The 23561-nt window shown below is 41.2% G+C and overlaps 2 protein-coding genes across 5 annotated transcripts in view; one reads left to right on the top strand and one right to left on the bottom strand.

Moving 5' to 3' along the window:
• Positions 1-9: 9 nt before the first annotated feature.
• On the top strand, positions 10-3392 carry lzic (leucine zipper and CTNNBIP1 domain containing). The gene is made up of 7 exons (XM_086278262.1): positions 10-229; positions 492-634; positions 808-943; positions 1068-1166; positions 2064-2159; positions 2315-2396; positions 2479-3392. Exons 2-7 carry the CDS (start codon positions 534-536, stop codon positions 2532-2534), a joined length of 570 nt encoding a protein of 189 aa, XP_086134388.1. The 5' UTR covers positions 10-229; positions 492-533; the 3' UTR covers positions 2535-3392.
• A 958-nt stretch (positions 3393-4350) lies between these two features.
• The window catches only part of clstn1 (calsyntenin 1), a 37563-nt gene continuing 18352 nt past the window's right edge, over positions 4351-23561 (bottom strand). Inside the window, exons 3-19 of one of the 4 annotated variants that reach the window (XM_086278254.1) lie at positions 22424-22453; positions 20639-20834; positions 19605-19813; positions 18760-18909; positions 18324-18509; positions 17988-18236; positions 15727-15848; positions 15420-15582; positions 15065-15115; positions 13955-14112; positions 13499-13647; positions 12283-12527; positions 10890-11060; positions 10603-10748; positions 10358-10493; positions 9372-9556; positions 4351-7581 (exon numbers count right to left, since the gene is read on the bottom strand). In XM_086278254.1, the coding sequence (XP_086134380.1) occupies positions 7387-7581; positions 9372-9556; positions 10358-10493; positions 10603-10748; positions 10890-11060; positions 12283-12527; positions 13499-13647; positions 13955-14112; positions 15065-15115; positions 15420-15582; positions 15727-15848; positions 17988-18236; positions 18324-18509; positions 18760-18909; positions 19605-19813; positions 20639-20834; positions 22424-22453 (2741 nt within the window). In that variant the 3' untranslated portion in view covers positions 4351-7386. The remainder of the gene's footprint in view (positions 7582-9371; positions 9557-10357; positions 10494-10602; positions 10749-10889; positions 11061-12282; positions 12528-13498; positions 13648-13954; positions 14113-15064; positions 15116-15419; positions 15583-15726; positions 15849-17987; positions 18237-18323; positions 18510-18759; positions 18910-19604; positions 19814-20638; positions 20835-22423; positions 22454-23561) is intronic. The other 3 variants (XM_086278256.1, XM_086278255.1, XM_086278257.1) reach the window with 3 other exon arrangements.

The following is a 23561-nucleotide window of genomic DNA, read 5'->3' as shown; positions in this document are numbered from 1 at the left end:
GACAAGGAAGCGGTGAGCCGCACCCGCTCTGGTGGTGCTGCGTTCACAATCACAAATTCCCCAAATCCCAAACGTCTCGACTAATAGTAAACGTGTTATAGCCGTATTTTAAGTAATTATTTTTAATTTTCCTCTAGAACGGCTACCTTCTTTAATTTACGATAAACTCTTGAGCAAATGCTAACATTCTACTAAGGCTGATTTGCAGCTGTTTACAAAGAAATTCCCGGTAAGATGTTTTCCTTTAGCATGTACGCTAGCTGTTTAGCTAACAAAACAACTTGGACTGTTTGCATGAACTTCCAACACACAGATACATTTATCTTATCAGTGTAGTCGCCAAAGAGACTGTTAGATCCGATAAAGTGTTGTGTCTTTTTTCACTAACAGCTCTGCTCTCATCGAGTGGAAATAGCACGTTAGGTCATCTTTGAGTTATCTGTGAAGTACATCAGCAACAAAACCTAACGTGACCTGTTGTTTGGTGCCAGTTCTCTCAGTTCCCGTAGGAAAAAATAGGATTTTAACTGAAGATGGCCTCTCGAGGGAAATCAGAAACTGGAAAATTGAGGCAAAATATGGAGGAACAACTTGACAGACTAATGCAGCAGCTTCAGGACCTGGAGGAATGCAGGTGTAGTACAGAAAAAGAAAAACAATAAACTCCTCTTGTGTGCTTTTGTATATGAAAATCTGGCATGCAGTACCTGAAGAATAACAAAGAGAATAAAAAAACAGTGAGTAAATAAATGCTTCTCTATTCTTTTGTTGTGTCTCAGTTTTGATTCCTTCATTTGTTTATTCCAGAGAAGATCTGGATGAGGAAGAGTACGAAGAGACAAAGAAGGAAACTTTGGAGCAGCTGGGTGAATTCAATGACTCCTTGAAGAAAATAATGTCAGGAGATATGACACTTGTGGATGAACTCAGTGGGATGCAACTGGTATGGACAATTAATGTGCTACTACTGTGTATTAGGAGTGCATTAAATAGGTTATAGCACATTGATTAAGAAAACTGTTGATTAGTAAAATGTCAGAACGTTCAGATGTTTCTGTCTTCATCAGGCGATCCAAGCTGCCATCAGCCAAGCCTTCAAAACCCCGGAGGTGATACGACTTTTTGCTAAGAAGCAGCCAGGACAGCTGAGAAGCAGACTGGCAGAGGTTTGCAATGTCAAATATATATTGTATAATATATACACACACACACACACACACACACAGAGTTGTGATAAGAAGTTTACACACCCTCATCATGTGCATGAATATCATGTTAATTTGGGGCATTTAATGATTTCTTTGATGTTTCATTTTTACTTTCTGTATTAATGACTTGGAAAAACATGAATTGTGTGCACAAGATTGAATTTAATTTGGATTTTCTCTAAACCATACAGTCTCAAACATAAACATACATTCCCACTAATATTTGATTAAATTGTCATCTCCACTTTTGCTTAACATCAACAATCTTCTGGCATACTTCTTGCTGCATATCTGACCGATCTTCTCGGCAGTGTTGGCAGAATCCATTTAAATTGGTCGGTTTCCTGGCACAGACACGACTTTTAAATGCAGTCCATACATTTTCAACAAGAATGGGGTCGGGGCTTTGGGAAGGTCATTCCAAAAGCTTAATGTTAGCCTGTTTTATCCAAACTGAAACCAGTTCTGATGTGTGTTTGGGATTATTGCTCTGATCATGTGTTGTGCTCATTTGAGGTGAAGTTGAAGAATTTAGAGGTATTCCTCATCCTTCATTATTCCATCCACTTTGTCCACTTATTGAAAGATTTAAGTGAGTGCATGTCTATATTTAAACCTATTATTTCACCCTGTGTGGATTGGAGGAAATCCCCCAAAAAATTCAAACTTGTTTTAAAATTCTTCTTGCTTAATATCATGAAAGATGTTTGCTGGAAGAACAGTTCAAAGAAATTATCAAAAGCCCCAAATTGCCATGATTGCACACGCATTTCTGACCACAACAGCAGAGTTCAGTCACACCTCAGTGTTTATGTGTGGATTCATTTGCCGACCGGTGTGTGGCATACTGTGCAGATGGACCGCGATGTGATGGTGGGAAAACTGTCACGGGACGTGTACACGCAGCAGAAAATGGAAATCCTCACTGCCTTGAGAAAACTGGGGGAGAAGGTGAGGAGCACTCAGAGCACACATGATTATCCACAGAATTGAGGATGATTCAGCGGCTTGTGCTACGTAAAGTCTGAAATGATTCATTTCAGTCATGCAGCCCTCACTAGCTGCCTCAAATCTTTCCTTTCATTCATGTTGTAATTATGTGACAGCTCACCCCAGAAGACGAGACGTTCCTCACTGAAAACGCCACAGCGACCCTGAGCCAGTTTGAAAAAGTGACTGCAAACCAAGGTGAGCATAAAGATGATTTTACTACAAAACTGATACTTTCTCAGATATTTCTGTTGACCTCATTTTGCTTTCTTTTTTCCAGGGTCCGAAGACAAAATAATGGCTTTAGCTAGCTCCGGTGTGAAAACAAAGTCATAGCAGTTCTGCAAAAAAAAAAAAAGTGTGTTTTTAATGAAGACAAAAATGTGCCATCCGATTATGGATTTTCTAAACAATCAGTGCGCTTTTAAGTGCTACTGCAGACGCTGACACTTTTAACAGTATTGTTTTATATGTACACGTCAATCTTTGTAAATGTCTTTTAATCGTCCAGATAAAGTGTAAAAATGTATTTTAGGTACGAGCGTGTGATTTGCTAAAAGGTGCGTGAATGTAGAGGACGGCGCAGACAGTTTGTTATTATGACCTTGTGGTTTGTGCAGTGATTCTTTATTCCAAAATTTCAATATTCAACAGTGCTGTTTTTAGGATGCAGTTTTCCTTCAGGGTGTATTTTTATTTCAGCTAAAACTGTGCCGTCACTTGTGTGCAGGTGAGATGTAGAGTCTGATATCTTCAGTAAAACTCGATGAGTCTTTCACCAGTTTAGTTGAAATGTGCTGAGTCTGCAGGGTGGATTAGAGCAGCCGTCGTCCAACAATATGAGAATCATAGTTTTATTAATAGTGTGGGTCTTCGGTCTGTTCATCGAGAAAATACAGAGAAAATACAAAGATTTTACAGGATGAAGTAATGAATCGAGACGCTTTACCACTATTCAGTGTCACTTGGGTGTTTCCATTATTTTAATGAGTCCTCTATGCATTTATTATCATGCAACTCAAACTGATGACTGTAGTTTCATGTTGACAGTGATGAAGTTTGATAGTTTTTAAACTCGCATCAGAGTCTGTGTAGAAGTGAATGTCACAATGTTTACAGCATTAATCTTGATATTCTTGCTACTTTTAATGTGAGTAAAAATAAAACTAACAACAGGCTTCATGTTTTATTTCCCACCATGTACACTCACCTGCCACTATGTACACCTGTTCAGCTGCTCATCAGCATTAATATTTTATCAGCCAATCACATTGCATGTAGGCATGTTAGCATGGTCAAACAGAGTACCGTGAACAGTATAAAAGCATGGATCTGATTGGGCTGCTGCTGGTGGTGTAATGGTGTGGGGGATATTTTCTTCACACATTTTGGGCATCAAATAAACACCACAGCTTACCTGAGTGTTACTGCAGGCCATGTCCGTCACTTTATGACCACCGTGTATCCGTCTTGAATCTTTGCCGAAAGAATTAAGGTAATTCTGAAGGCAAGGAGGGTCCAACTTGATACTAGCAAGTCAAATCTAATAAAGTATCTCATGAGTGTATACACTGTTACATTCGTGGATGCTCATTTTAAACATGGGCAAAGTCTGAAATAATGAGATTGGCAAACATACGTGTCGTCCCGGAGTGCCTAAAGCTTCAAACTGCTCTCAAGGTTCACTTCAGACAGTTTTCAAATCTTGTCTCTGTATGATGTCACTGATAGTGGGTATCATAAATATGCTCTGAGCACAGGAGGCCCACCCACCTGCTGTTCAAACCCGTTTTTGAGGGGCAGCCAATTCTAAGAAAGGGAACTGAAAAATATACCCAAGCATTAAGGCCTTACTGGTATTACTGGTGGTTCTACTATACACAGTTTGAAATGTGAATCATGCAAAGCAGCCCTGGTAGAGCGCACGAATAAAAGCATGGAGTTGAAAAGGAGCATAATAAATCCACCAGCTCTATATTTTATCGTGGAGCTGTAGCAGATCTCAGTTTCACCACCAGAGGGCAACAGTGCTCAATATTTACAAAAAAAAAAAAAAGACTCACAGCACCACCCAGGGTGTGTTCCCATGCTGTGCACCGGCACCATGTTTACACTAGAGAATACAATGAAGGAAAACAAGAGCAGACAGAAGTTATACCCCATCTCATCTTCCTTTATTTTGTTTACGAGCAAGCATCAACCTCACTACATTTGCCTTTCAACTGGTAGAAAAGAGAGCAGCTCCAACAAGCACAAAGGAAACATCCAACCACGCTGAAAACACCGTCACCGTCCATTTTGAGCAGATTTTAAAACAAAGAAGAAGAAAAAAAAAATTCTTGAGTGTCATGGATGTGTGAAACAGACAATCTGAGAATCAGTAGTGTATCACGTCTCCTTTCTCACTCCGGTCTCATAGGCCCACGTGGAGCGTACACACACACTTGTGGTTCATGCAAAGTCAATATACCCCCACCCACCTGTCCATCCACCCACCCTTCCTTACTTCATCTTGATGTTGTTACAGTATGGTTGCATTTCAGATTGTTAGGCAGTGACATTCATTGGGGGCGCACCAGAAAGCAAACGAGATGCTAGTGAACCTTTCAACTGTAGCTGAAATGTGGACATGAAGTGTTTGACACAATGAAACCGTGAGAATTGCGTCACCGACAGGCATATATACTCTTGTGAAATTTCATGCTGCCCTAAAAAAAAAAAAAAAATTAAAAAAAAAAAAAATTGTTTCTCAACAGCTCAAGCAACAGGACACTGTTAAAAAGAAGAAAAAAGAAACTCACCTTCCACTATACACAAATAGGTCAGTATACACGCTGTATGCTGCCAAAGCAATTTCATAATGTACATCTTTTAAATGTGGATTCCGTCAATATGATTTTTAAGTACAATATCTATAGAAGATACAATGTGGATCTACTCCTCTACACATCAACAAGGACACGTGACATCTACGTAAAATGTTTTCACCTGTAATAAAACTAGCGTCGGCCTATTATCGCGACAAACTGAGAGAAAACGTCTCCCCAGCTACGAAAGAAATCTAGCATTAAAAATAAAAATAAAAGAGCACGGATAAGTGTGTTTGTTAGACCAGCTAATTACGCTATGATCGGCAAAAGGCACTCCCATCTCAGCCGGCTCAGACCTGGCGCCCCCCCCCCTTTTTATTTTATTTTATTTTTTTTAGTTTTTTCATTTTTTAAAACAAGCCAAAGTCATCATGGAAGGGAGACTGTTCACTAAGTTTCAAATGCACACCTATTAAAGAAAATCAAATAAATCAAATGGATTCACTGAGCTGAAAACAAAAGTAGCCTGGAAACTTTTTACATCAACAATAATAATAAGCGTTGAAGGTGTTTTTAATTAATTTTGGCCTCTGAAAACGGATTTGCACGCATAGACTTTTCCAATCCCGATAATGCCATTTTCTGCACAATCCAAAGCCCCAAACATGGTCGTAATAAATGCAGGTTTGGGAAACGCTTATATTTTACTCTGTACCCTCCCATAAAAGACGAACACTAAAATCGTTCAGTGTGACGGCACGTTTTTATCTGGTCTGGTGAAAGATTATATACAAGTTATGGACAACAGTGTCTGAGAGGAGACAAGAGGTCGGACACACTTTCCCAATCGTAAGCTTCATACTAATACCCGAAGGAAAATAAGTTTACCAAATGTAAACAAATATCTTTGAACAACTCTACAGTACAGTTTCATGTACAATAAAATCTAGTGGTCTACTGCAAAAAAATATCTCACTTTAAGATTCAAAGATTCATTTTTAAAGTGTTTTCCTGCTGAAGCAGCAAACAGTTTAAAATGTACCTCATACAGGCTATGTAGTATTATTTTAGGTAAAATAGCCGTGCCATGAAAAGAAAAAAAAATAAAACATTGCCAGCAATTCAACGATTCAGCCAGTCTCCACTAAAGCTCATAAACATTTTCTTTCAGTAGCTTGAAAGGGTTTCTCCTTGAACCACAACAGGGACTGGGACAGGGACAACGGTTTTAAAGCTGCTGAGGACATTTTAGTACCCTTATTTTCACCACGAACGGCACTACTGCTGAGCCGATCTTTGTGATTCCACACGACATTTTCTGAAACTGAAAGAAGATTCCCTCTGTAGTGTACATCAGTGAGATCTGCTGGGAATGAAACAACACTAAAGCCAGGAGTAGAGCGTTGCCACGCGTGCAAGCGAAGCAAAAGCATCATGTGAAGCTGAAACCGTCAACTAAGCCCTCTGCCTACGAGAAAGCAAAAGAAACTACTTTACTCCTCGCAAAAGATTAAAGAAAAGGGACGAAATGGACACCTTTTTGTCATGGAAACCGCTGAACAGTCCTCGGTTTCGCATCATGAAGCGAGACATTTTGTACAAGCGTGATGGAACAGCTTTTGCAGAAATTCAGCGGCATGCTGCGACAGCCTGTGTGACACAAATAGTCTACATTACATAATCGTAGATATTGGACCCCATTGATTAGGTCTTCACTAACACATTGACTAATTACATGGTTTCATTATATTTACAAAAATCTTTAAAAAGCAATTTATTTCTCTACACATGACTTCCCCAAAATTTCTCCATGCACTAAAAAGAAAAAAAAAAAAAAAAAGAAATGGAAGAGGAAAATGCAGTCTACTTGTTAAAAGCATCATTTTCGATTCACTGTGGACTACAAGTCAAGAAAACCCAAGTCGGAGCTAGTTGTGAGTTTAACGAATTAATCTACAAGCATTAGCAAAGAATATACATCAGGAGAAGCGATTACTCTGCTCTTCAAAGCCGTACATCTGAGAGAAAACAAACAAAGTGCAGGGTTGGCTTCCTCACACAGTTCCAATGTAAGCCAGGTTTTCCTGGGAATTAAAATATAATAAATAAAAAAAAGTCAGCAATCTGGTGATGACTACACTACACTGAGTACCACCACTAAGATAACAACAGGAAAACCTTGACCATATATACGCTGAAGGGACTTTATGTTTCTCCTTTTCTTGATTTTTTTTATTTTTGTTAAGTTTTTACATCATGGCTCCTAGACATGAAACTGCAGGGAGTGCTGTGTTTGTGAGTGTGTGTGTGAGGGAGGGAGTATGAGTGAATTTCTGATGTGTGTGTCAGGAGCTCTTGTTTGGGTGTCTTGTGTGTGTTTAGTAGGTGAGGGTGGAGTCGTCCCACTCCAGCTGCTGCTGTCTGCTGGCCCCCTGCTGGTCCTCCGGCTCGCCGCCCTCCTCGTCTTCGCTGCTCTCTGACTCAGCGCTCGTGATGTCATCTTCTTCCTCGCCGTCCTCGCTCTCCTCCTCCTCTTCCTCCTCCTCCTCGCTGCTGTGCTGGTCCTCGTACGTCTGCATTAGTGACAGCGAGAGAAAAGATGGAGACTGTGACTGTGGGCACTCATTTTGTGATCTTAAATACTCAATTACTTAAATTGGGCGACCAGGGGGGTTCAGGGGGTTGGGAAGCTCATCTTGTAACCGGAAGGTTGCCGGTTCAATCCCCAGCTCTGTCTGTCTTGGTTGTTGTGTCCTTGGGCAAGACACTTCACCTACCGCCTACTGGTGATGGCCAGAGGGGCCGACGGCGCGATATGTCAGTCTGCCCCAGGGCAGCTGTGGCTACAACTGTAGCTTCCCTCCACCAGTGTGTGAATGTGAGAGTGAATGAATAGTGGTATTGTAAATAAATATAAATGCAATCTATTATTATTATTAAATCCGTGTTAGAAAAACTTTATACAGATCATGGCTTTGCTGAGCACCGTGCAGGTTACCTTCCTGTTTCACATCATTTTCATGTATGTAACTGTGTTTGGACAACAACACAGCAGCCTCTGCTAATCTGACAAGTGCAGGCTCCTTTAGATGTTTTCTAGCAAAGACTAATCTGGCCTTCTTATTGCTCCTTGTTGTAAATCCTCTGCATTCCCATTTATGAAGACGTCTCTTGATTATAGACTCTTCACAATAATACGCCTACCTCCTTAAGATTTTGTTAAACACTTGGAATAAGCTCCACGTTTTTCATCTGCAAAACTTGAGCTAAGTCTGCCCTTCAATCACATCTTGTTTGCTTAAAATCCTCTGTGGTGGTGACAAAGGTTTATCACGTCCACTGTTCTGAATTTCACACATTAGAAAACACTGGGGCCATTAGACACAATAAAAAAAAAACCCAACAGTCATAGCAGTGAGCCTTTCAAGGTAAACTCGATGTCATTGAACTGTGCACATGAGACACATTAACCAAACCTAAATAGATTCGGACGTTTCAAGTACACTTTGATGTAAATATGACGGAAGTTCAACACATCAGGTGAAAAGCTAACATGGGATGTAGATTAGCATTAAAAGGCAGCGACATACAATAAAACCACGGGAGAGGATTTAATGCACGTCTCTTATTGCCGAAACGCTGCATTATCTCAATAACTTTCTCCTACGAACCAAATCCACGCAATAAAAATAACAAACCACTTTGAAAGAGTCATTTCCAAGATACTCAGGAAATTGAGCGTCTCGTTTCAGCTCTGTTTAACAAAACAGAGCTACCAAAAAAGGCCATCATCTTTTAACAAATCTGTATGTCTCACTGGCGAGTTTGTATATGATCAGATTATTTTGGTCAAATGTGTAAAGTCTCACTCGGCAGATGTGCTGTGATTTAGTCACAGCAGGATGGGAGTTAAAGCAAATCAAAACGTGGTAAATAATCGGTCCTTTTAACAAACAGTAAAGCAACAACGAGTAATCGAATGACTCAGAAAGACATGAATCTTCTTGTACAAATATATTCAGCCCACGAGCTGACTCATTCGCTTCATTTTGGGCTTTTGGGAAAAGAAGCTGCTTCCTTTCGTTTCATTCTTGTGCGTCAGTCAGGTAATGTGACTTACATATTTGCAACAGAGTCTCTCTCTCGTCCCCACAAGGCTGCTAATTACAAGGGGCTCAGACAAAACTAGGGCACAGTTTTAACATCACCCAGTTCGCATTAGCAGGCGAAAAGCTGTCTGGGCTACAGCCTAACACCAGCAGCGAAATTCTGTTAAACAGCTTTTCACCAGTTAATCACCATCATAATCATGTTTTTTGTTGCTTATTTTGCTTCCCTGCTTCCTCCTCTCGTGTCGTTTTACCTCCATGGGGTTTACGGTGATGGTGAGGGCTGAATCGTCCCAGTCCATCTCGTTCTCCTTGCCGTTTTCCTGGTCCCTCATGGTGCGCTGGTGTGCAGCTCGGATGCGGAACACGCCCAGGATGATCATGAACACCAGGAAGCTGACGCACACCACGATGACGATGGTGGCAGCGCTCGGAACCACTACGAGGAGGTAAACCACATCAGGAAAAACACAGTGATTAGTTAGACGCAAAACAACACTTCACGATCAAATATGTGGAGCCGCAGCTTCCACCGCCGCTTTGGCTTTATGGCGTGCTCCCAGCGATCTGTACACACACGTGCTTTTGGCTGTTCAAGGTGTTGAGGCTGTTTTTCTTTAAATAGCTTAGCCCATCTCGCGCCAACCTGCTCCACTTTCCATATTAGCAGGAAGAGCCCTCTCTGGTGCAGTGGCGAGCTTAGCGAGGCAGTCAGCTTAGAAGAATACAGAAGCCGGAAAATAAAAGGTCGTGCTCAGTGTGCACTGCCTGTACAGATGTCACAAACAGCGCTCAAAAGTAATCCCTAACTTGGTCCATTAAAAAACAGACACACTACTAGTGTTTCATACATGCCCCACTTCTGCTTAGTAGGCTGTAATCCTCCTGCTTCATATCACAAATCTTTTTCTACAGCAACAATTAAGCTGATTACTGCTTTGATTATGATATTTAGTGTTGCATTCAACAGATAAACACGATATTGCAGCCAATACTGAGGAAAAAAATAAACACTACTGCTTAATTTATTTTCCAGGCATCCTTAAATTAATTTTTGCAGGAAAGATTTTTATACTTTGATTTTGTGTCTTTTTCCACGTCGCTGAAACAGATGCATGTTTGATTTTTTCTTCTTTTTTTTTTTTTTTTTGAAACTTTGGTGAATCGATGGCTGCAGATGACTACTGATTTTCTATGCAACCTGCTGAAAAAGGATGAAGCATTCTCCATGTTTCAGTACCTGAGGCCTGATGAGCGTTGACCAAATTATGCCCAGACAGATCCACAGAGGCGTGATGGACAGGGTTGATGAAGTTGGGCTGCACCATGGCATTGTTGGCATGCTCCATGGGACTGGCTGTGTGGATTACATTAACCTAGAGAGAAATAAAGACCACACTTGAAGTGAGGGCGCACAAGTATGTGGATAACACCAGGACAGGCTGGTCACGGTTCAGTGTGCACGTGACAAACGCTCAGACGTACCTCGACCTTAAAGTCGTTGCTGATGTAGCGACCATTGAGTTCAGAGCAGACCAGTTTAAATTTCCTGTCAAAGAGAGCCTCGGTGTGCCAGTTCTTGTAACGGATAAGGTGCAGGACCTGCTCGTAGTTGGCCATGGTGTTCACACCTGGACCACAGAGAGGGGGGGGAAGTGTTAATGACACTAAGTCATTTTTCCTTCTTTAATCTCACAGAACTATTAGAGGTTTTGCAGAAACCAGGGCTATATGCTAGTTAAGGCTTCCTAGCCGAGCACGGTGGTCTGTACCGGTGATGACGAGCCCCACGTTGGATGAGCTCATCTCTAAGCTGCGCTGCTGCAGCTGGGACATGTCCACTTCAAGGCTCTCGTGCTCTCCGTCCAGCTCGTCTCCCACCACAGTCACTTCACACGTGTCCAGGTTGTGCATGATTTCCTCCGACACCACCGTCTCTTGGACTGAAAGAACAAAAGCACAAAAACGATTGAGGAGGAAGATTTGGAGCACTCTTGAAAATCTGAAACAGCACTCCTTCTCTATTTCTTCAAGAACCGGCTGCCCTTTCCAAACAAATAGATACAGATTAAGAACAAGGGAACAAATATTTGTGATTTTATTTCTGTTCAATCAACAAAACAAAGTAATCTAAAGAACTGGAGTAAGAGAGAAAGATCCAGAACTGATGAGACATGCTAAAACGAGTCAACTACTGACATTATAGAATATGCAACGTGCTCTTTAGAAATGCTGGTAAACAGAGAATCCTGGCTCCAACAGTTAGTCCAATAAAACAACTACAGCAGATTTAGCAATGTTATTATACTTGTATATCAGAGAAAGTGATTTTATTATTTAAATCATAATGTTGTAATAGTCGGCATCCTCAGCTTGCTTATGAAACAAATTAATATTTCATGCATCTACTGCCTGTACCATTTGACTCTTCAAAGCTCCATTTTAATGACTCTTAATTATCTACCGTGTCATCTCTTGTTTGCGAGGTGTGTAAGGTGGGGCAGGGTAATGCAGGTGATAGCAGCAGAGCTCTGTAAGCCCTTTTGTCCCTTATGGCCTGCTGCTCACCGCAGGACGTCGTATCTCGTGGTATCTGTGTCAACCTCAGAGCTTGTCTATTGTGTCTCCTCCACTTAACTTATGTGCAAGCTGAACAGATGGCACCCTCCCTCTCGCTGTTTTTCCCAATCCCTTCATCCCCCAAGCGTAATCCTCAACATAGACTGCTACTGTAGTTCTGCACAGACGTCTGTACTGTACACACCCTGTAACTGCAGAATCATTCACTGTCAAAGGTGCAGACAGGTGAGGGTTTAAAGGGAAATCAAACCAGTGAGTGTGTGCGCTCTATTTTTGTTGAGGGGACGACATAGTATGTGCACGGGCCTATGTGTGCAAACGGAAGACCAGCTGCTTTCTTAACAAGCACCTAAAGCTCAGGAGGTACAATGAGAAGGTTGGTGGTTCGATTCCCAGCTCCTCCAGTCCGGATGTGCCTTAAATCACTCCAACACATCATCACTCCGTAATGCCATCAAGGCAATAATTACTATTACATATGCAGCCATGTTTAAATGGACAGGTTCAGGTTAGCTCCTGTGTATATGCTAAATCCTATTAGCATGATAGGAAGTTGCTTCAGAGTCCAGTGTGCACATCTCTTACCTGTAGGGTCATCGTCAGCTCCCTCTGCAGCTTCAGACTCCGTGTCGGCCTCCACTTCACGGGTGATGGTGCTCACAATGCGTAGCTCGGGGAACAGCGTCACTCCTTCCTGGCTCTCAAATTCAGCTGCACTGCGGGCAAAGTGGTCAATGCCGCTCAGGCTGATCTTGGGTTCTTCTGGTTGCAGCACCATCACGTAACCTTCAGCATCTGGCACCGTTACGCAGGACTCCTCGTTAAAGCATCTGTGAAATAGACGATTTTAAATGCTCAGAAATGTGATTTTCCTTCTGTCTTTTTTTTTTTTTTTTAAATCACGTTGCTGCTTCTCCCTATAGAAGAAAAGTGGCATGCTGAATAGTTGGGAAGGTATGTGAACAAATTTGAGCCAACAACAGTGTGCGGCATAAAAGACAAAGGCCTTTATTTGTGCTTGTGTAGAAGCCTAAAGCTCACCTATCTGTACAAATGGCAAAATAAAATTGTTTCATCAGTTCTTGTGGGTATTTGTGTATTTTTATGCATCAAGCTGTTTGATGTGTAACAAATAAAGAACACATTCTTTCTTTTCACTGACATTAAATGTCACTTTGACTGCAACAACATATAAAAAGCTAATTTCAAAAGTTCCTCATCAATTATAAAAATTTAACTGCCATCACAAGAAAAAATAAAAACAATTTAGTCTGATTACTCAGTCCACATCATAAAGCTGGGAGCTGATGCACATTTGTGCATGTGCAAATAAGAACAAATACTAAACGACTTCACCAACTGGAACAAATCTCACACTAGGCTCAGAACAACCACGAGAGCTTTGATATATTCATTTCATACTCGTGTATAAATCAGTAAAACTACTGCTGTTCTTACTGACTTTCCAGTGCTGCAGACATCAAAGAGAATAGAAAAGAAAGGAGAGGGAAAAAATGGATACTGCTCTTCAGTCTGTCATTCTCAAGCAGCAAAACACATTGTGTTTATTCTCTTTGTTATGGGCATCAGGTAAAACTCTTGACCTCCATTTTACCTCAATAAACCATCCTCACATTTTAAGCAGCAGCAGAGAAGCTTTCTGAATGTCTATGAGGCAGAAAGGACCTGCTTTATAAACAACACAGGGCTGCTGCTGCCGGCCAACAGATGAAGTGACAAGACACAGGCCAGGCTGCGAAAACAATAAGTGCTTCTGGCTTCTTCTTCTTCTTCTACTTACTTTACTGTGGTTGAGATACGCAGGTGCCTGATTCCAGGGGTTGGGAACTGGCGGGAGTTTAAGTAGGAGATGTGCTGCATGACCTTGTCAAAGGCATCGATGTCGTCACCTTCCACAGTCAGAGAGGACTGGTTGGGGTTGAATTCCACCTGAGAGAAGAAAACAAGGTGAGGGATTTGTGAATAACATGACCTGTGACTGATGCTGAGCTAACAAACATAAACAATCCTTTCCAGCATCAGTCCTGGAGAACCACTTAAAGTAATTCATTCAGCAAAAATGCAACTTTTGAGGTAAATATTCTCCAAAAGTTGCAGGTTTAAAATTAAAAATTGTTTTTTTTTTTATTTTTTATTTGGTTGGATGTTACGAACCACAGTTCATTACTTGAGCGAGCTGTCAAATGATATAAAAAAGATTCACTTCACAAACTCAAAGCTTTCTTTGCCTCCTCACCTTGATAGCTGAAGCTACCTCCTCAGGCAGCTGCACGTCCAGTCCTTCTTTGCACGTGTACAAACAGTCGATCACCTTCTTGTTCTCCAGCTTGCCGGTGCGGATAATCAGCCCCGCTAGGTTACCGCGGAAAAACTGCGCCATTCGAGCATTTCCACCTGGTTTCCAAGACAACACATAGAAGTTATTTAGGGGGTAGATTTCACAGGCTTCACCTTTTCTGAGCTGGAGCTTCAAGCATGCTGTCGCACTGTACAAAGCTGGCGTGAATGGAGTTCATGCAAGTTAGTATGTGTGCCCTTCAAAAGGCCCGAAGCCCAAAGAGCAAGACAGGCAAATGATTGATGAGCTTATGCACGCCAGCGGCAGCATGCAACGCTTGCATTAAAAGGGTGAACGGCTTACTGTGGGAAAAGAAATGACACCAACAGGGAAAAAAAAAAAAAGAAACTCAAAGGGATTGCGTAAGATAATGATGAATTAATCCTCTTTAGTCACCTCATTTTCACAAAATAACAGAGCCATCTTGAGGGCCGCAAAATGCTCATGATCTGAAATTTGGAGTTGACATTTCGAGAGAGGTACGCCACTCCTGTCTTCCAGCTACATCATAATGAGCATTAGTCTGCACCACTGCGGAGTCAGCGACAAACTACATCTCAAGGTCGCGTATTCATCCACTGATGTGTGTGTGCGCGCTTCTGCTGCAGGTTTGTTATGTGATACAGAGGAGTTACTGCTTCCAGCCTCAAGGTCAAGCTCTGAAAGAAAAGCCAGCATGGCTAAAAGGCTGCAGCTGGATCGGACTCTTGACTCGTTATAGATTTATTTGCGATCTGCTGGTGTATCAAATGCTGGGGGAAAAAATAAACAAATAAGGGGAAAATGAGAAAAAAAACCCAACTGCATAGCTTTTGCAGTTAGAAGAGAAAATAAAATACATGGGAGTCAGGCGCCACTGAACATCAATACTGCAACAAAACAAATTATTTTTGCATCTAGAATGGGTAGGAATCATTCTAGTCTTAATGGAATGAGGATGCAATTAGCATGGTGGGACATTGTGGACACATGGACATATCTGAGTAGTAAGGGAAAGACGTGAGCAACCTGAACTGGGCTCAGAGACTGTCTCAGTGTCATTGTCATGTCCTGAGTTTTCTGTAAAGGACAGAAACAAGAGAGCAGGAAGAGACAGGGAGGAAGGTTGAGGATCTGGAGGAGAGATTCAGATGCTACATACGAGGTCACGTCATTAATATTACAAAGAGTTAATACGCCATTGGCTGAATATAAAGTAACAGTTTATACAAGGTAGTTTATGTCATCTAGCATGAACACAGTTTTAACTCTTTCTAATAGAGTATCAAACACACAAAAGAAGAACTTGTGTTTCAATACAATGCATATAAATGATATAAATGTCAAAAAAGAGAGCTCTCCAAAAATCAGTTACACTGTTTACCTTGCCAGCAGGCACCAATCGTGAGCTGAGTTTCTATCTTGGAGGCGTGCAGTGGGTAGTCCTCTGTAACCAGGAAGGGCTCAAAGGTAGTCCCATCCACAAATACAGAAACAGTGGGGAAATCCACATTAAGCACATAGTGATGCCACTCTTTGTCACACACCTGGAAAGATGACAGCAGGACGAGTGAAAACCTGAACTCTAGACTCTGCAGTACACTGAAACCTGGTTTTTATTATTATTTTTAACTTTATGTGCCGCCTCATGCTGTGCACTGGCACAAAGTTGAGTTTTGGAAGCAGCAGACCTGGTCGAGCTTCCAGTGAAACTCTGCGGGTTTATAGTTCTCTGCCTCAGATGGCTCCTGGCGTAGGAGAAAGATCAGCCTGCAGTTGTGGACGTAGAGCGAGTAATGGTGTCTGTTCATCTCTGCAGAGAAGAAAACGACAGAAGAGATCAGGATGAGAAACTGTAACTCTAAAATATTCAACAATTTCCCTTGTGGGATAAATTAAATATCTGACTATCCATGGAAATGTGTAGCAATGTATTTGTGGAAAATATCACAATCTTCTTAAGAAACCATAACAAATGTGTTTTCGTGATGATTCTCCAGGTAAAACTGAACTCTTGTGCTCCAGCTCAGTGTCGAAATCTGTAATCTGTCAGAACACTAAGTGTTGAGAAGGTGTGGACTGAATACAGGCCCTTTTAGCAGCCTCTCTCTATTAAAAAAAATCGCTATGTGGCTGTAATATGCACAGTGTGGTTTAGCAACGCCTTACTGGAATTAGCAAAACCTCAGGAGAAAACAGAAAACAATGCCTGGATGGGATTTTACAGACTGACGCAATACCTGTGAACATTTAGCATTAATGGTGCCCTCATATGTATGTATGTAGCCATACATCTAAAACATAAGTACAATGAGTGTGCTGATAGAAATGGATGGTCCTTAAATACCCTGATTCATGGATACATAGATTATGCTTTTTTTTTGCGTCTTCACAATCACTCTTAAAACGCTGAACTATTTGCCCACATAGTCTCTCACAGAGTGGGCATCCTCTCCTTGTATCTGATTCTGAAAGATTTAACCTTTATGGGAAGGTTGTTGTTTTTTGGTAACCAATTAACACTTATTAATACACCATCAAACTGACACAAAGGTGGTTGTAGCTAAGGAGGCAGACCAGGTCATCTACTAATCAGAAGTTAGGTGGTTCAGTCCCTCACTGCTCTGCATGCCAAAGTATCCTTGGGCAAGATACTGAACCGTAGGTTGTTCCTAATATATTGATTGTAGTGTGCGCGTTAGATGCAAGTGCTTGCATGAATGCAGTTGTGAATGGTCTACGTTAGAAAAAGTGCCCATGCAGAGTAGAAAAACACCATATAAGAAACAGTCAATTTATCATTAACATGAAGCAAATAAAAATTTTAAAATATGGTTTAAATGATGAAAATACATTTCAGTTTTACGTGGTTCTGTAAAGCTAAAGCAAAATGAGAATCGTCTTTCTGTTCCAGACTCTGCTGAACAAAGGTCACAAATGACCCATGATCTCATGGGTATGGGAGCTTCCTGTCCAGGCCACAGCCCTGATGTAATCCTCCTTATATAAGCAGCTGGGCCGAAGCTGATGAACTGGCTCCCCGTCACTGGCCACGGCAGAGACTTTACAGTCCGTAAGATCAAGGAGCTTGTGACCATGGAGAAAATTTACAACTACTGTCAAAATGGAAAGGTCAGCAAGCGCTCAGCGGGATGTGAGAAAGAAATTAAAAAGGAATCACGTTTCCATGTGTTAGACCACCAGCTGAGCACAAACACTGATTATAGCCTGAAGTTTCAATGGTAGGGTTTTTTTGTTGTTGTTTTTTTTTTTTAATCAGAGGATCTCTTCAGACACCATATGTGCACCAATAATCAGTATCCGCCAGATATTTTAACAGCACAGTTTTGAGATTAATGAGTCCATGTGCCATGCTTATTATATGTATGAAACAAGACGCTCTGTCCTACAGAACTCTTCAAACCTTCTGTTCCAAGATTTTTATTAATATTTCATGCCAGCATTACAGTATTATTTAATCTTATCATGCCACTGGCGAATGGATGCACTTTATTACATTAGGAAAGGTGAAAATTGGGTAGTGCATGTCATTTATATGCTAAAAACAAGGCATTTTTGCCTTTTGCTAGGTGGTTTATATATAATGGTCTAGCATATATAATTAAACTTTTGTGGCTATTAGCATGATTTTACTGGAATTACAGCAATAGGGACATCAAGGTGGCACTGTAGCCTTACAGCAAGAAGGCTCAATTCCACTGTGTGGAGTTTGCATGGGTTTTCTCCGGGTACACTGGCTTTCTCCCACAGTCATGCAGTTAGCGGGGTTATCTTATTATAAAGCTAAATCTTCAATTAAAGTGGACTGACAGGAAGATTTAATCTATACAGTGAGTCAGTTATCTTTTTCCCCCCTTTTTAACAGTTGAATAATAGTTGGAGCCTTTAAATACGCATGTTTATTTTATTCACAATAAGCTGTGACTCCTACCCGTTTTGTCAGAGTTGCAGAGGATTGTCTCCTTCTCGTGGGCCCCAGGGCCGTGTCTCATCCACACAGAAATGGTGAAGGGGTCCTTCAGGCTGGTGCTCACCATACCATTAGGAACCTTGATGGCCTGGGTGCCATTAAATTCAAACACCTGATCGCTGTCGTGGCCGTTATCGGTTGGCAGCCCTACGGTCCAGTTAGCAGAGCTGCTGGGAGCAGGAAGGAGCTCCACAGTGCCGGAGCTGGCTCCTAATAAAGAAAGATGGTATACTTACTTGTATGTGGCTCACAGAGTTATAAAACAACTACTGACAAGGACCATTTCCAGTTCCTTACCACACAACTTATGCAGAGACTTCTCAGAGTAGGTGTCACGATCACAGCCCTTTCCAATATGGTTGGTTTCCAGTTCAATACTGGCCCGGATGGACGTGATTGGCTCATCACAGGTCTCCAAGTGCATGCTGGGGAAGAGGGCCAAACTACCAGTGCCAGGCTCGTATTCAATCCTCTTATTGAAGCCTGAAAAAGAAGCAGAGAGAGTAAAAAGCATTAAAAGATGTTATTTAATTAAAAGCCTTTTTAATACTAATCACTCATTAAGAAGTATTCCTCTTCTTTTGAGCTTGAATGAGGCCTTATAGTTTAAAGGAGTTCAATTATCCTTCTCAGCCTGTTTGGACTGCGTCAGTGATCGTTTACATTCAACACAAAAGACACAACTTAACAGTGATGGCTGGCGAGCTACAACAAAGGAGGAGAACTTTCATACCTTGCCAGCTGGGCTTGCAGGTGGGCTTGACGCTGATCTTCACCAGCACGTCCTCAGAGGCTCGGTTCTTTCCGCAGTCGTAGGCGGTCACGGTCAGTTTATACATGCGCTCTTTGCCATAGCTCAGTTTTTCTGTGTTCTTGATAAAGCCTGAACAGAGCAGGTGGGGGGGAAAATGTAATTTTAATAGAAGGACCATTCTTTAACTTCAAAGCTGTGGCTGTGCTAAAATTGGCAGAGGTATCGGTAGGTGTAGAAATCCTCAAAGCACTAAAACATTAAGCGTTTCAAACAGAATTATAGAGTAAAGACTATTTAAAAAACAAAACAAAAGGGATTTATCGACAAGCCAAACAAACTGATGGACCACTCTTAGGATTCATAACATTTTGAATTGAGACGCTGTACTGAGAGTTATTTTCAAAGCTTTTGTGTATGCAGAGTCTCACAATTAAAGTGAAATTAAAGTGTCACATGACCGGTTCTCACTGATCTCCTCATATTATCACCCATCCTTATTTATTTTTTTAGTTAGGCAATATAATCGTCAGAGTTTGAAAACTGGGTCTTGACTTTTTCTATTTATTTTTTGTTAAAGATAAAAAGAAATCCTCTTAAAATCCAGCACTAATCACTGACCAGCTCGGTGACGTTCAAAGAACGCCGTCATTGTCTTGCAAACCGACAAGTTTGTGCTGAATTTTGAATGACGGCCCTGCAGCATCATCATTTAAACTAATCAACAGGCACTGTGAAGCGTGTCATTGCACTCATGAGTCTTGGGCGTGGGCTGCGGCTTTTTTCCAGTGGGCACAAAGACAAAGGCGCTATGTGAACATCCGTACCATCCTTGTCGATGGTGAAGGGCACATCAGGGGTCACAATCTCGTAGTTGCAGATTTGGCTAAACTGGAACGAGCAGTCGGCATCCACCGCCTCCACCTTCAGGATGCTGTCGTACTTCTTTCCCTCAATGACGGTGGCTTTGTAGGACTTCTCCTTGAACACTGGTGAATACTCGTTGATGTCGTTCACCTGGATGTGGACAGTGGCCCTGATAGAGAGATATTCAAGTTAGGACACTTTATCAGTTGGATAGTCGATGGTTTATTTATTTATGTTATTTTATTATGAAAATGAGACCTTACATGATCATCCTCATTCATGGATAACTAAGACTGATCTCAAATCCTGGAGTGGTTAAAATAAAATAAATTCTTGACTTTAAGCCCTGGCCTGGCTTTTGCTTGATTACTGCAGATGGAAAGAATAATCTTCTTGTGTTGAGTCGACTCTATTTGTAATCATTACTTCATCACTACTGATCTTTTTTGTTTTTTTGAAAAGGTGCAGCTTAATTTTCTGTTGACAGACAAATCAAATAACCATCTAATCATGACCCTTATTCCATTCATTCAAGATTGGAAATCCTCACAATCCAGATGTGCATTCATGTCACCAAATGTTCATGGATAATTACACGGCTCATTCGGGAAAGGATTCCCTTGACAGTTCCCACAATCAGCATAAAGACTTAACAAAACGCAGCTTTTGATTTTACGCCAAAACCACATATTTATATTTGCACACTTGTGTGCTTGCTCTGCTTTGCTTTCATAACCCATTCGTCAGGGCAAATGCATCAGATTTGATGATGCATTTGAACCACAATCAGGATTTTTTTACTTAGGAGACCTAAAATGATTTTTCTTTTTGTATTCCTTTATAGTAGCGTATGAACAAGTGATCACTGTGAGCCAAAATCTGAGGCTTCCCACTGCTCTGTCATATTTTTTTTAGATAGTTAAAAACATTTTATCTCAAAGAAAATGTGCTCAAAGATAATTGTGCAACACTTTTAGTGCAGGGGTTAACTCACTTATGAGACTTCTTCATGTTGGCACCATCAGGACCCTCTCCACAGTCGTAGGCTTGGATGGTGAAGGTGTGCTCCTTCTGCAGCTCACAGTCCAGCTTGTCCTTTGCCCTGATAACCCCCTCTCCAGTGGACTTGTCCAGGACCACTGCCTCAAAAGGGACATTCTGCCCGTGGATCCTGAAGCCGCAAATCTCACCTGAACATGTTAAGAGCCAAAACAGAGCTTGCTCAGAATAACTGGTGACCGCTGTGAAATTTAAACGTCTAATGAAGCGATTAAGCAATTATATTAACCACAAAACAAATTAATTAAACGCCTCAAAAATAAACAAAATCAAATCAAAGTCAGCCACAGGTTTTGGGAGCCAGGGACTTGTAGATTGAGGTGCGTGGGGTCTGTGGAGGAAGCCCGTGTGGGTGAGTAGTTTGGGGGTGGGTGACATTACGTATCAGTACAGAGAGTGTATTTTCCAAGCCACTTGAAAACATTGCATCCAGTCATGCAGGCAGAAACTGAAAAAATGTGGACAGGCATTTCACAGGAGTACTTAAGATATTAAAAAAGTAAGTCATGAAACAAAGTTTAAAAGTAAGCATATAGAGCACAGTATATTTGTTGAGAATAAAAAAAACAAAAACGTTACATCCTATCTCATGAGACAAACAATATATAACACAAATTATAGGAACAAAAATTGAAATCCTTAACAATAGAGACCATTGAGATTCAGCCATCCTGGCTTAAATGTCTGCAAAAGAAAAGGGGGAAAAAAAGCCCAGACAACGCTTAATATTTTGGCACAATTTGAGAAAAGTCTTCCTGTGTAATTTTGCCTCTGACCCAAAACTACTGCAAAATGAACTGAAAAGAAAACCATGAAATCATAGAGAACTAAACCAGTACAAAAACAGTTTTCAAACAAAAACAAAAGTACTGGATGAGAACTGGGGTTAGAAATATCAACTTGCTTGACATCCACATCAAATGACAACTGCAGCCATGCTAATGGTAGAGGTTAGTGGTGGAGAATTAGAAATCAAGAGATCCACTGAGGCAAAGATGCGATAACAGAAACTTTGCAGCAGAGAGAGTTTGCATTAGTTAACAATCTCAGCAATCTCACGTGAAGACTTAAAATGTCAGAAAGGTTCACAGGAGTCACTGGAATTGCGCAGCTATCACGAGGTCATTAACGGCCACAACCGAGCATGCTCGGTGCCTTTAAGATGGTTACACTTTAAGGTTCAGCTTCTTAAAATACCAATTAGAGTTTCAATTTCTGCTCCAATTGCCGCATGTTAAAGAGGTTATAAAATAATCCTACACAGACTTTTAAATTGGAGTTGTGTAGAAAATTGCTTTAGCCTTCTGCTTTCCCCCCCCCCCCCCCTTTCTTTTTTTTCTTCGGGGAATTAAAAGGACCGAATTGGACAAAACGGCAAAGAGACTCAGAACTCCTGTTTTTTGTTGTTGTGTTATTTTAAAGCGGCTTCTGTTTCCTGCTGACAGCTGAAAAACTGTTAGGGTCTGCAAACTGCAATGGATGTCTCATGCACAGATATTTCTAAGAACAGTCAGCCCCCACATCACACTTTTCATCCAGCTGTTGGAACGGCAAAAACTTCAGGGTGAGAAAATAAAACGCAAGGTCAAGAAAACCAAATGGGGAGTTTACAGAGCATGAGCACGAGGAGTTTCTGTGTAAAAGTGTGGATGCTGGTTTTAGCGTTAGTGGGTTAATAGTAACAAGTAAGCACAAGGCAGAAGAAAGAGCCCAAGATCACCTTCTTCAGTGAGGGTCACCTCAAAACTCTCTACAAGGAAGGGAGACAAGATAAACCCAGATCAGTTCAGAGAAGAGTTAGAAGCTGAGAGATAACACACACAGAGGACAGGAAGATAATACACGCTAGCTAAAGGCTTACAATACCTCCCTCAGAGAAACAAAAAACATACTGCGAGTGGGGAATAAGGGCTACACCAGAGTAAACAAGTACTAAACAAGTTAAAAAAGAAAAAGAATATATAATTAGAGGATAGTTTAGACAGTCCGTTTTAGACAAGTGTGGAAAGTCAGTCCCGTCACATTGAAATCATATTTCTCAAAGCGTCACATTTACCATTTTCATTCATTTTTTAATATATTTTATATATTAAACTTTAAGACATGAAGATAAAGTAGCTTAGGAAAAACAAAACGACAACTTCTTTTGTTGCTTAGCTGACGTTTTCAATCTCTTTAACAGGTGAGCTGGGCCTTTGTTTGTACCTACTGAACAATTAGAAATGGATTTCACATTAGCCAGTGCAAGCTGGTATAGTGGATGGATGGAGGTGCTGCTAAAGTCTGACATGCAGTCGGCACTGTGGCTGCTGAGTTTAACACGCTTCTAACGACCAGCTCACATCAGGAGTTTAGGATTTCCTTAGCTTTTCATTTATCTCACAGGCCTCTCAGTTCGGATCAGGTCAGCAATCACAAGGATAGTTAAACATTTATCCTCAGCCTGCCTAGTACTAATTAAATACAGTGAGTAATGTTCTCAATACATTCACACACTCACAAAAGGTTAATATCTTAACCCATTTTCCAGGAGCTGTGTGGCAGAAACAAGATTCTTCCTCCTTTCGCCTTGTCTATTACTTCTCAGGGAATGAAATAACCAGATCTGGTGGGTGGGCCATTCTTGCTTTGTGTTTCACACTTGTGTTACAGCACAGTCATCCATGAGCACTGAGCTTGTGTTCAAAGGCTTTAGTCTCAGCCATTTCAGTTCCAATTACCCTGCCCGTCCCACAGCGAATCAGCCTTACAGACAACTTATATAGCAACTCCTCGTTCGTGGTGAAGCTTCTGTTCCTCAGACTGACTTAAGAACCTGGGATTGGGCTTCTGAATGATCTGCAGGCTGGCTTAAAGTG

Source organism: Aulonocara sp. 'chitande type north' Nkhata Bay, linkage group LG20 (assembly GCF_057382095.1).
Source record: "Aulonocara sp. 'chitande type north' Nkhata Bay isolate Kocher_YH1m ecotype deep benthic linkage group LG20, A_spYH_male_GT1.1, whole genome shotgun sequence".
Lineage (NCBI taxonomy): Eukaryota > Metazoa > Chordata > Actinopteri > Cichliformes > Cichlidae > Aulonocara > Aulonocara sp. 'chitande type north' Nkhata Bay.
The sequence above is the reverse complement of the archived record's forward strand: the minus strand, read 5'-3'. Positions and strand labels throughout refer to the sequence as shown.

Excerpts from the sequence above, each read along its gene's own strand:
- lzic (XM_086278262.1), top strand. The coding sequence starts at position 534 with ATGGCCTCTCGAGGGAAATCAGAAACTGGAAAATTGAGGCAAAATATG. Across the intron at positions 2,160-2,314 it reads TGAGAAAACTGGGGGAGAAG|CTCACCCCAGAAGACGAGAC; the intron begins GTGAGGAGCACT and ends ATTATGTGACAG. Across the intron at positions 2,397-2,478 it reads AAAAGTGACTGCAAACCAAG|GGTCCGAAGACAAAATAATG; the intron begins GTGAGCATAAAG and ends TCTTTTTTCCAG.